This window comes from Sander vitreus, chromosome 6 (genome assembly GCF_031162955.1).
Source record: "Sander vitreus isolate 19-12246 chromosome 6, sanVit1, whole genome shotgun sequence".
NCBI lineage: Eukaryota > Metazoa > Chordata > Actinopteri > Perciformes > Percidae > Sander > Sander vitreus.
The window spans coordinates 15,330,556-15,342,682 of record NC_135860.1 but is presented as its reverse complement, the minus strand read 5'-3'; the positions used below and the strand labels follow the sequence as shown (position 1 = coordinate 15,342,682).

The 12,127-nt window shown below is 41.6% G+C and overlaps 2 protein-coding genes across 3 annotated transcripts; one reads left to right on the top strand and one right to left on the bottom strand.

The window, feature by feature from the left end:
- Positions 1–728: 728 nt before the first annotated feature.
- On the bottom strand, positions 729–7,990 carry alg2 (ALG2 alpha-1,3/1,6-mannosyltransferase). 2 transcript variants are annotated; one of them, XM_078253018.1, is made up of 5 exons: positions 7,840–7,990; positions 6,804–6,975; positions 6,531–6,668; positions 5,117–5,284; positions 729–4,279 (listed from the first exon to the last, which is right to left on the bottom strand). In XM_078253018.1, the coding sequence occupies exons 2-5, from the start codon at positions 6,972–6,974 to the stop codon at positions 3,539–3,541; spliced, it is 1,218 nt and encodes a 405-aa protein (XP_078109144.1). In that variant the 5' UTR covers position 6,975; positions 7,840–7,990; the 3' UTR covers positions 729–3,538. The 2 variants fall into 2 exon arrangements, with proteins under 2 accessions (XP_078109144.1, XP_078109142.1); XM_078253016.1 differs by having other exon boundaries at positions 7,821–7,989.
- Positions 7,991–8,267: 277 nt separating this feature from the next.
- Positions 8,268–11,802, top strand: sec61b (SEC61 translocon subunit beta). The gene is made up of 4 exons (XM_078253019.1): positions 8,268–8,414; positions 8,882–8,979; positions 10,340–10,444; positions 11,220–11,802. The coding sequence occupies exons 1-4, from the start codon at positions 8,412–8,414 to the stop codon at positions 11,305–11,307; spliced, it is 294 nt and encodes a 97-aa protein (XP_078109145.1). The 5' UTR covers positions 8,268–8,411; the 3' UTR covers positions 11,308–11,802.
- The last annotated feature ends 325 nt before the right edge of the window (positions 11,803–12,127 follow it).

Below are 12,127 nucleotides of genomic sequence, written 5' to 3'. Positions count from 1 at the left end.
TGGCTAGGTGGAATTAGAAAACCAAGCCCGCGGTCTCATTAATTAATTAAACACCATGTGCCAGTGGCACCTGGGTACCGGTTATCGCTGCCACTCAGACACACAGTGATCTCAATAACCACCCCACCACAGGGCACTGAGAGAGGGGAGGTGGGGTGGAAGGGACATTGATTCCATTTTCACAACTTTGAGGTAAAGACAGTTTCTTAAAAGAGTAAGGAAAACAGGAAGGGATAGAAAAGAGATTTCAGACGCCATCTTTTTGTGAAGCAGTAAAGTGGGACACATTTACACTGAAATGAGCCTGTTTGTGGGTCTTTCCCTCCTTTACAGGCTCCACAGGGCCTTTTTATCATCTTGCTAGCGGGGCCACTAAATCACTGCAGCAACGCCCTCATCATCATCTACTCTTAATACCTCTGCATGTGGAAACACTGCGCGTATACACACACACACACTTTTTATTCTTGCCCTAGTAGCCTTTTACATTTTACAGCTGCCTTTAAATATTTTGTGTGGTTAATTTCTGAGTTTCCCTTCCTTACTTATAACAACAGGTTTAAGAAATGTATAATCTGTATATTGTTCACACTGGAAACTGTTTTATAAAGGGCTTTCAAATGTTGTTAAAACGTTAAATATGAAGACAACATATACCTACAACAAATGTCACAGTTATAAATAAACAGAACTGGGAGTTACCAGCCTATACAGAACATACCAATATGCATAGATAATATAATCTTTTATTCTATTTGCACACATCAAATATATCTGGATCACTTACAAAAATTGAGGTCTATCACTGTGATATTCCAAATGCTAGACATTAGTATCTATTCTAAATTAAACCAAGGCCACCTGCACTAATTGGATCTATAGGGACAAATCATTTTCAGTTCTGAAAAACAAGTAGTATCGCTGTTGGTTTCTTTGCATTTCAGCTTCTGAAAATGACTCTGAAGAAATGTCTGAATCAATATGAGAAGTGGGAATTGAAAACTCAATGCAGGTACCACACATTTTAAACAAACTAAAGCAAATATCAGAATAATTTATTTTTTAATGATTGACTCAGTGCCACCCTGAACCTGATAGCAATAGAGCACATACTAGATTAATAGGTAACATATTAGGCTGGTTACAGCATCCCAATAATCGACTTTCAGTCCGTCTGTTGGCTTCAGCTAACAGCAACAATGGACCTTTTGGGAAACTGGAACAGAATTTTTCCCCAAATGACATGGAGACAGGTGAGCATTATTTAACATATTCAGAAATGTTTAACTTGATGCAGCAGTACCTACAGTCCTGTCAAAGTATGTGCATGTTTATTTTGTTTGTTGACCTGTTTAAGAGGTGGTATAAACACATCTCCCAAAGTAAAAGTATTTTGGGGACAAGAGCTAAGAAAACTCTGATAGCTCTAATTTAATGTGTGCTTCTCAAAATGAGGAATTCCACACATTAGAGCATGTTTTTGTCCGTATAGAGCTTAGTTATTTCAAGATCTTCAGTACTGCTGCAGCTCAGCTTTGTTTTATGAATATTGTCTCACTTTGACGGTCCTTTATTGTTACCGGTTGCTCTTCAAAAAAACAGTCAAATTATTTGATTTCATGTCCATCGTCTTTAATTTCCCAGTTTTACATCGTTTCTTCTCATAAAAAGGTGTGTGGATACTGTGCACTGCTCTAAGTTTGCTCTTGTTTTTCTTTAGATTGATCAGAGTGTATCCACAGCAGAGTTTGGAGACTTGATTGAGTTTGCACATCCATGGTCAGGATTGTCGCTTTGGGGTGTTTATGTTGGAGAAGGCCATGTTATCCATTTTGGAGTGGGAGGTAAGAAACTGAAATGTGACTTTATTTGAAAAAACATGCTGCATACGTACAGTTACTCAGAATGTACCAGGTTTATTTTACTAAAATTTATTTTATGTACTTTCTTACTGTATTTCCTGTAATTGTAAGATGAGAACATGACACAGAGAGCCTGCCGCAGCCTCCTTCAACAAATTGTTCTAAAGTCAAATGGTGATCGTGTTCTGAGAAAGACCAGAATATGCACACAGCGCATTACGGAGATCAAAGTGCCTCCAGGAACTCGCATCAGGGTCAACAACAACAAGCACAACATGGTTCCATCTCCACAGGAGAGGATGATTAATTGCTGCGATACTTTTCTGCACCAGGAGTTCAAATATGACCTGATGAACTTCAACAGTGAGCATTTCGCTACATTTGTTCGATACGGAAACGCTGTGTGCAACCAGGTTGGTTCAACGACACCTGAGTCAAAGAGATTGTGTGGTAAATATAAGATCTATACCTAATCAGCCTATAATTTAATGTTCCAATTATTTATTCTTTTTCAGATTCCCTTTGAGAAAAAGAATGGCACGCATGTTGATACAACTCAAACCCTGCAAATGATAATGCAGCAACGGATGGAGACAGAAACTTAAGATCTTCTGCGGCGCCTCTCATGTATATCTGTCACACTGACTTTGATAATGAGCAAAAATAAAACTCCTTGTCTGACATGTCTGAGAATGTTTCATTCGCAACTCAAGGCACAATCAAATCTGTTAAATTGAAAAGAAAAAAAGGTTGGCACAACATTAACAATGTTTCGGTGCCTCTGCACTAACACAAAATCCTTCGCAAAGTCTATTAAAGGCCAAAAAACCTACCAACAAAGCAAACCCCATAAGAGTCAGGAAAGTATGTGTCTTCTTGTTTATTAAGACTTCAGGAATGTCAATAAGAGCATTTCTATACAGTAAGAGGACTGAGAAGGCCAGCGCGCAGACACGACCTTCTGCTATTCCCCTCGATGATAATGACCCAGACAAAGCCACACTGCCCATCAACCAGACCTCTAATAAAGCCAAACACTCTCTATCATCTGCTAATAACCTCCACGTGGCAGAAAGAGTCATGAACAGGCCAGCGTCTTCTGAATGCGAGGACAGGAACAAAGCTCTGGGCAGACAGGAAGTAGTGGAAAGCATCCTGTTTATCGATCTGGGATTGTGCACTGCCTGATGGCACATGGTGGTAAATACATTCTTCTTCTTCTTCTTCTTCATCCCCCCAAACACAAAGACAAAGACTACTGCAGCAAAGCAAGAAAAAAACCCATACACAGTGCAAAACATTTCACTTCATTTGCTAGGCTCTTGGTTGCAGTACTGCTACACATGTACAATTACACACACCCACGTACACATTTGCAGGTGTGGTTTCCTTTCCAAGAGATAGGGTAGGTAAACTCGTTACTCTTTTCTTAATTGGTACAGAGATTCCGTCCTTTTTCTCCCTCTCAGCAACCCCTCCAGGGGAATGCTGATTGATTGTCCTCTGAGTCCCCATAACACCCCCACCCACCCAACTCCCTGCACATTTACACATACATTCCTTGTTAGACGACATCCACATCACCTCACTGCAGACCCCAATCGTCCACAGACAATTCACAGTTCAGTAGAGGATCATTTTTCCACCTGTCTCCTGCCTCTCCTCCAGGTTTCACATCACTGGCTCAACTTGACGATGTACCCGTACAGTTGGTCGGAGAAGGCCTGAAGAGAAAATTTATCTTGCACCCTCTTCCTCCCAGCTTGTCCCATGTCCCTGCAGAGCTGCGGCTCCCTAACGAGCCTCTCCATGGCCTTAGAGAAGGCTTCTGCCGTGGGCTCGCACAAGAAGCCCGTCTCCCCGTCTGCCACGCTCTCCAGGGGGCCCCCAGAGTTCACCGCGATAACAGGGCAGCAGCAGTACATGGCCTCTATGGGAACGATCCCAAAATGCTCTCTGCTCGGGGTGTACAGCACGGCTGTGCTGCCCCGCAGCAGCGCCACCTTTAGTGAATCAGTGGGGGAGCGAAGGAAAGTGACACAGTCCTCCAAGTGGAGCTGCGCTGCTAGCTCTTTCAGTTCAGTATAATGTTGAACATTCTCAGTAACTCGGTCATCGTAGCCCCCCGCCACCACCAGGTGAATACCTGCTCGCTTGCCTAGAGGAAGGCCACACCTCAGGAATGCAAGAGCCTCCAGAGCCAGCCCCAGGTTCTTCTTTCTCTCGTATCGGTTTAGAGAGAGAAACAGGCAGGAGGTTCCCTCAGGGAGCAGCCCTCCCAGGCCTTGTGCTTGACTGGACTGCTGGTCAAAGGTACACGTGTTGAGGGAGGGATAGAGGACATCTGTCTGGACTCCTCTTAGACCACGAAAGGTCTCGCTGAAGATGCCTGCGGTGAACTGGCTGTTTACTAGAATCTAAGAGGAAGTACAGAGAGATTAGTTCATAAGGATCTCTCATATATCACAAGCATTTTAATTCCCTATGAGTTGGAGGACAGCCTGCAGTCATTATTTTAAAGTCTAGACTAAAATTGAAATGTCATTTTCATTTATTTCAGGGCCCTTAGCTTTTACAATAGCTTGCCTGAGGAGATCAGGCTGTATCACATTTTGAATAATCAGTTTGGTTCATTCAAGCTGTTAAAAAGAATATACCTTGTATATTGATGTATTCTATTACTCTATAGTTTTAGCAGTTATCAAGTGCCATACTAATTCTCTCTTAACCTGTTAAACAACATCTGGGTCTGTAGTCGGCAAAAATGCAAAAACAAGGATTTTAAATACAAATTTTGAAAAAACTAAAATCATATTGTCCTATAAGTTTAGAAATTAATGTATTAGAAATGTCTCTTAAAAGACCTGCATAGTTTTAGCCCCTGGCTCTCCTTTAGACTGAAATCCCCAACATAGGACCCTCTGGCCATTCTCAAATCTGTGCATAAATCCACACAGCATTTACTACAAGGGCCCTTAAAACACTCAGACCACATTAAAAACATATTTAAAAAATCACATACAACTATTTTATTGTATTATTATTATTCAACTTTATTTAATTCATGTCTGGTGTTTTTGTACTGTAATGTGTTTTATTTATTGCTGGCAAAGCATTTTTAGCACCATACTGTATAAATGAGCCCTTCCATCTGGATAAAATAAAACTCTAACACAGACACACAATCCTGCCCTGCAATCAGTCCATCACAACCTGTAGAATGATACAGCCTTCATCCCTCAGCCGTTACGTACCATATCAGCCATGCCAGTGGTGCGTTCCTCCAGCCAGTCGATAGGAGTGCGGTAAAGCTTCTTCAGGGCTGACTTCCTCTGGGTCAGCAGCTGGTCTGGGAAGTGACAGTAAAACAAAACCTTCTTCCTGCGACGGGACAGTCGCAACACCGGGATACACACTGACACCTGGGGTGGAATGAAAGAGGTATGAACAAAAATGTACATGTCTTCCCTAAAAAATAAAAACTTCTTTCTGGCTAATCAGAAGCAAATATGGTAGCAGAAAATCTCTCTCATTTAAAGTGCTCTTTAATGTTTTATGTAAAGCACTTTTAATTGCCTTGTTGCTGAAATGTGCTATAGAAATAAAGTTACCTTGCCTAGCTTACAACCTCCAGCCTGTCAATCTGTCACCAGGGCATAGAGGACACTGTTGTGCCTGCCTGCCTGTCAGAGGAAATGTAACCGCACCGTGATCTCTTTCGGCTCGCCATTAATATTATATTGCAGCGAGCGCTGTCTGTGTGGAGTTTTGAAAACTGTAACCACTCTTGCAACCACTTTTTCGGCATTGCCGTGACTCACTGTGACTTAAACAAACTGCTGAGGCGACGTAATTTCTCGCTCCGTCCACACCTCTGTGCATTGTGTTGGAGCTGAGCCCTGCTCTCGGCCCTCACGCAGAGAGGACAGATAAGCTTGCGCTTACTCGCTCTCAGGTACCAGATTTGGCACCGTTTTATTTAACGTGAATCGGTCCTCGGTAGTACCAACGTAATTCGGTCGGTACCCAAAAAAGTACAGAGTTCGGTACCCAACCCTACTGGAGAGGTGCCAGTTCACCTCCTGGGATCTGCCAAGGTGCCCTTAAGCAAGGCACCAAACCCCCAAATGCTCAGGGTCATGGTCAGCCCCCTCATTCTGACATCTCTCCATTAGTGCATGTAAAGATCCTGGGCATGTGTGTGTATTTCAGCCTGTGTGTAATAACTAACAGAGTGAAAAATTGAATTTCCCCTTGCGGGATCAACAAAGTATGTCTTAATTTTAAGTACTGTAAAAGCGCTATGTGACCTTTATGACATGTTTTGGTTGATAGCAGTTTTAATTATTTAAAAAGTGAGGCTTCTTGTACTGTCACACTGTTAGTTGATCTGAATAATGACTTTTCTCTGTACTGTAATTAGGTGCAAGAGAAAGGTGATACCTGTGCGTATTTGTATGAAAAGCAAAACAATAGAAAACAAGCAAGGGCATGTCCTCTTCATGGCATGGTATAGTAAAAGGGTGTTGCACAAAAAGGGAGCTGGACCAGTGCTAACAATGGAAGCTATTCTCTGAGAAACAAAGACAGTTACGAGATACAGAAGGCTCCAAGGAACTCAAATGAGTGACGACCAAACAGACAGATAGTTCCTGTGTGACGACTCACTTGATCACAGAAGATGACATCGTACTCAACTTCGCTGAGAAAGACCAGATAGAGTGCCACGTAGATCATCCTCAGGTAGGCACACAGGGCATGCAGGTAGCCAAACACACTGGTGGGTAGCCAGTCACCAACACATACCTATTAGAGGAGTAATAGAAACAATGACACGTGTGTGTGTGTGTGTGTGTGTGTTTTCTGAATTTATACTATTCTTTGTCTTTGTTGTGTATCTTTGAGGGACAGTATTACGTAGTAAGGTGTGTTTTAACATACCACAGGCAGTTCTGGGTCCAGGGTCTCAGAGAAGCAGTGTGTTGGGTCGTAATGGGCCGTCCATATCTGAACGCCACATCCCTGAGACTTCAGAGCAACAGCAGCATCGACCACCAGTCGCTCTGCTCCACCAATACCAAGGTCTGGATGGAGGAACACGACCCGCACCATCCTGCACACAAGAATAAATAAAGCTCAATTTAAATCTGGAATATATTTCCCTATAAGAAAATGTTGGTTTGCAGACACACTGTACATCACTGAATCATGTAGAATGGCAGGATAAACTAATGAGCACAGATAGCCAGTAGACAGTGCAAATCATCCCAAAATCAGAAGTACAAAGGGTATAGTCACAACAGCTTAAACATGGAGGCGTGACGGCCTTAAACTGAGGTGCTTAAAAAAGCAAATTAATTTCCAATGGCATTCAAACAAATCTAAAACTTCATATTGGCGAAAGAAAACAACTCTCTCCAACACAGGTAACCAGAGATTTATAAACCCACTCTCTCATGCCAATAAGAAAAACCTTTCAGATCTGCGTTGTTGACAAACGTGGAATATTTGTGCTGTTTTTGTAAAATTATTGAATTCATAACTTTTACCCCTTGAAGCACTTGGCATGAAAATGTACCTAACATACATCTACTGCAAACCATTGTGGCTGTCATAATGCCCCCGAGTGCTCTGAGGAAAACCTTCAGCTGGCACTGAATTTGCGGATAAGTCAAACTGATGGCAAGAACAAAAATGACACTTACATTTGATAATAAAACGTATCCTTAGTGTCTTAAGCTAACTTTTTTGTCTGTATTGTCTTAAACTACGTTAAGTTAACGTTAAGGGTTACAGTAATACGATTATGGATGCTAGCCTATGTAACGTTTACGTTAGCTTATGAAATTATCACCCGTTTGAGAAAGCTAATTTAAGCCGTTGTCTTTGTTACCGAACACAACTAGTTAACGTTAGCTATATATCCGTAAAATCTAATTATAATGTAATTATGTTTACCTTTGGATCTCTTGTCTACCTTGTCTGAGTTTAGAAACCTGTTATTTTGCTCGTCTAGTCCACCGTAGATGCATGAACTGTAATGAAACTCTACCGTTTGGACGCCATGTTGGCTCAAAATCATCTATTGTGAGCAGGCTAATCGCGCTTTCATGTTTAAACCACAATGGCGCCTGTTTCCTCCAGGTTCCCTCGATGCGCTTCCTATGAGACACGTCTGCTTCAGAATCAAAGCGGACCGAATATTTGCCTTAAAATTAAAGTACAAGTAAACTTATACATTCAATGAACTAAAAATACAACTTAGTTTTAAAAATACGTTTCATTACAGTGGTACGAAAACAAACTCCTAAAATAACGTTTGAATAATTATTTTGTGGTTAATGCGATCACCCGGTCAGGCTTTTGCTAAGCCTCCTGCACTGGTCTTGTGTTTTGCAGTCGTGTCCTTTTTAGACAAGCGTCAGCTTTGTGGGATCTCTTCTCAATTTTTGACCAAATCACACACCGACTGTCTGCTGTTCATTGGAAGTGGACATCAACTTGAAGAGGGGCTCAGGGTTTCACCTTGCTTCGGACAAATAAAACAAAATGGTAAGAATCTCAACTATTTCTGAAACTGTTACTATTGTTGAAGCTAACCAGCTCTATTGCACCCATTTAACGTCAGACCTAACGTTTTGCTTTCGGTTAGCTAGCTTGCTAACGTTAGCTCATCATTTGTGGACGTGGATCTTTTTCAACAACTCAAACAGTCCCAAAACACATATTTAAAGCTGGCCCAGCACTACATTATTAATTCTATATGTTCGTGAACATATTTAGTTGAGACTCTACATGTTATCACTAGAACTTGAAAGCAATGAACAGTGTGTGCAGCTAGCAAGGCCTTTGCTATCAGTCTCTGACATAAACACACTGTACAGTTGAGAATCAAATGTTAGCTACCTAAGCATCATTAAAAGTGTGTGTGTGTAAGATATGAGACAGAATGTCAGAAAGAGGATATAATGGAGTTGAATCCTGTTAATGTGTATTCATTATGGTGTTGTAACCCTCAGCCTGGACCAGCAGCAAGTGCAACCAATGTTGGGGCATCTAGCCGTTCCCCCAGTAAGACGGTGGCTCCCCGTGCAGCAGGCTCCACTGTCAGACAGAGGTATGTACACGTACCCACACATACACACCAAACTTTTACTTCTACTCTTTATCCAGTAGACCGATTGGTAAAGTCTCCATAAGTGCATACAGATGTGCGACAGACCTGAATAAATGGGTGCAGTAACATAATAGATGAAGATCTTCCATGTAGGACTCAAGGCTCACTGAATTGTTTGAGAATGAAAATTATGTTTTATTATTTGCTACGGTTGTCCCAGAATCAGAATTGCTTTGTCAGAATCAGAATTCTCCCAATGTACATAGGAAATTGATTTGGTGATACAGGGCAGTAAAACAATAAAGTTAAAAGGTTGAGTTAAAAAGTTAAATAAAATTAAATACAAGAATTTTATAGAGTTAAGAATGATAAAAGTCACCAAATGTCAACCCATTTGAAGAACCATCAATGCTCTTGTGGCGACTCGAGGTCTTGTATACCAGTCACCTTATTAATTTGTTTTGTCACGCATCTGTATGTTACCCATGCCCACCACTGTGGAAAAAGTAGCTATTGAAGATCACTTTACATTATACATAAGTTATGTGGTCATCGCAGCCCGCACACCTTCTCAATAATTATTTGACATATAACCCCAGCATTGACCCCGCTTGCTCGTCATCATACTGTTACGAGTGATTGATTGATGATTTTCAGATAGCCCTTCCCTTTATTTGTTTTGGGTGCCCTGTGTAGATTAAAGCAGCTGATAGATGTTGTGCTGTGGGCTTAATCAGTGTGTAATCAGAGGCACGCTGTTACCCCTCTCATTATTACCCATTACTATCACCCTCTTCATTACCTCATTAACCTCCATTTAATCTCATCACGAGTAAAGCAGCCATGAATCACTCCACTCTTTCATCAGCTGCTACTGTATTTAGTTACATTCAGAATTTGGTGTATAATGGCAAAGATTGTTTTTCTTTTGATCAAAATGTTTGGTTTTAAGAAAGTGCTGGATGAGTAAAAGTTATCAGATTTTCACAAAATTATGTCCGTTTGCTCTAATCATCTTTTTGTTCCTATAGTGTACTTTGTTACATGAAAAATGCACTATGCGAAAATCAAATTTCATAAGGAAGCATTTCTCATGACAGATGTCATGTAAAGACCTTATTAATACGAAAAAAATGTAATGTCCGCAACACTGCTTTAAACTCCCATATTTAATATAAATGTAACGTTTCAATCCTACTGGGTCTTCTTCAGGCAAAAAAGACCTTATTAATAACATATGTTAAATCACGTGTGTGTGTGTGTGTGTGTGTGTGTGTGTGTGTGTGTGTGTGTGTGTGTGTGTGTGTGTGTGTGTGTGTGTGTGTGTGTGTGTGTGTGTGTGTGTGTGTGTGTGTCACAGGAAAGCTACCAGCAGTGGTACACGCAGCGGTGGCAGGACCACCGGATCGGCAGGCACTGGCGGCATGTGGCGCTTCTACACAGAAGACTCGCCAGGCCTCAAAGTGTAAGTGCAGTTTATAAAAGCAGAACACAAGAACATACACACTTACAAACAAATTTGGCCCCTGACATTTTTAGCTTCCTCTCACAAACGCATATAAGTCTCAGGATTTCCGACACTTAGTGTTATATATGTTCATCAGGTAGAATGGAGGAATGTTTAATGGCAGGAAATTGGGCAGACGTGCCTCTGTGGTAAAACAAATCATCACTGAGCGGTGGTTCAGCTTTTTATATACACACACACACACACACACACACACACAAAATTGTGTTTGGAAAACTCTCAACCTCAAACTTCTATTCTGCTACAACCTCGCCCCTAATATTAGAGAAGGCGTCCTGTCTCCTGGCCATAGTTGATCGATGGTGCTGTGGTGGTTATTGAGTGTGTCTCTGCAGCAGTTGAAGGAGGGCAGACTCGCCATACAGTGCTGTATATCGAGTGCGTGTTTGTTCCTGCGTTAGACGCAGGCCTCAAAGCTTCATTAAAGGATGCACTCTGAAAGGTCAACTCAATTACAGCCTTCTGACAGAGAGGAGGGGGCCGCTGAGGACATGGTTGGCATGGCAATGCTGCTACTTAGCGATGCGCCCCTCCACCCCACCCCCCCACTCGGTCCCTCATTCAGAGATGAGAGCGCCTCCTTGTTTCCTAAGCTCATCAATAAAATCAGCCACTCAACTAAGACTCTCGCTGTAGTTGGGGTTGGAACAAATGATGGGATTTTGGGTGTGTGTTAATCTGAGTGTTGATCAGTTTCTCTTTGTTGTGACAGCGGCCCCGTGCCAGTGCTGGTGATGAGTTTGCTCTTCATTGCATCGGTCTTCATGCTGCACATCTGGGGGAAGTACACCCGCTCTTAAACTCCAACCGATGACCTCTGACCCTGCACCTCGTCTTTTTAACACATTGGACCTGGACCAAACAACAAATGATCACAAACAATCTCACTCCTCTGGTTCCCTTCTGCACTTTCACTACAACACCCACAGACATACAAGACACACAAACTTGTTTTTTTATTTAACCATTTCAGTACATGATCATCATCTGCATTGATGTTGGTATCCACCCTTTTGCCCTTCCTGTGTTTTTAAGATCTGAAGGGGTGAACAGGAGGGGGTCATGCTCACCCATCTCAGATGAAATGTCTTAGTTTGTATGTGTGTATGTGGCCCTCCCTCCAAGCAGCAGTATGTTCCCGCCACTGCTGCAAAAAGGTTCAGTGCAGTACCCAAGGACATTGATGTTTTCAGGCCCCAGCAAACATTTCCTCTCGTAGCCTGAAGTGCATTTTTTGTTAAAAGCATTTGTACAAATGTAATTGTAATATTGTACAATAAAAAGGTAAAAATCAATGTGCTGTACATTTTGCCAAAAGCTATTCATAAACCTTTGTTTCAACAAAAAAAATGCTTTCAGACAGAAAAGGAATATGAGAACCACATAACTGGTAAGTGTTACATTTCAGTGTGATTTCTCACTTAAAGCTTAATGCTTGATTTAAACAAATTCCAGTGACTTGCAACTTATTTGACTGAGGTTTTTGGAATAACTCACTCCGTAATCAATATTCTTTTTAATTTGTTCAATCTTAGATGGCACCTAAAACCACATGTGTACTTGTTGTGTAATCAAACTTGTCCTAAACTGATCCTGTCATCCTATGGTTCAACAAGATTA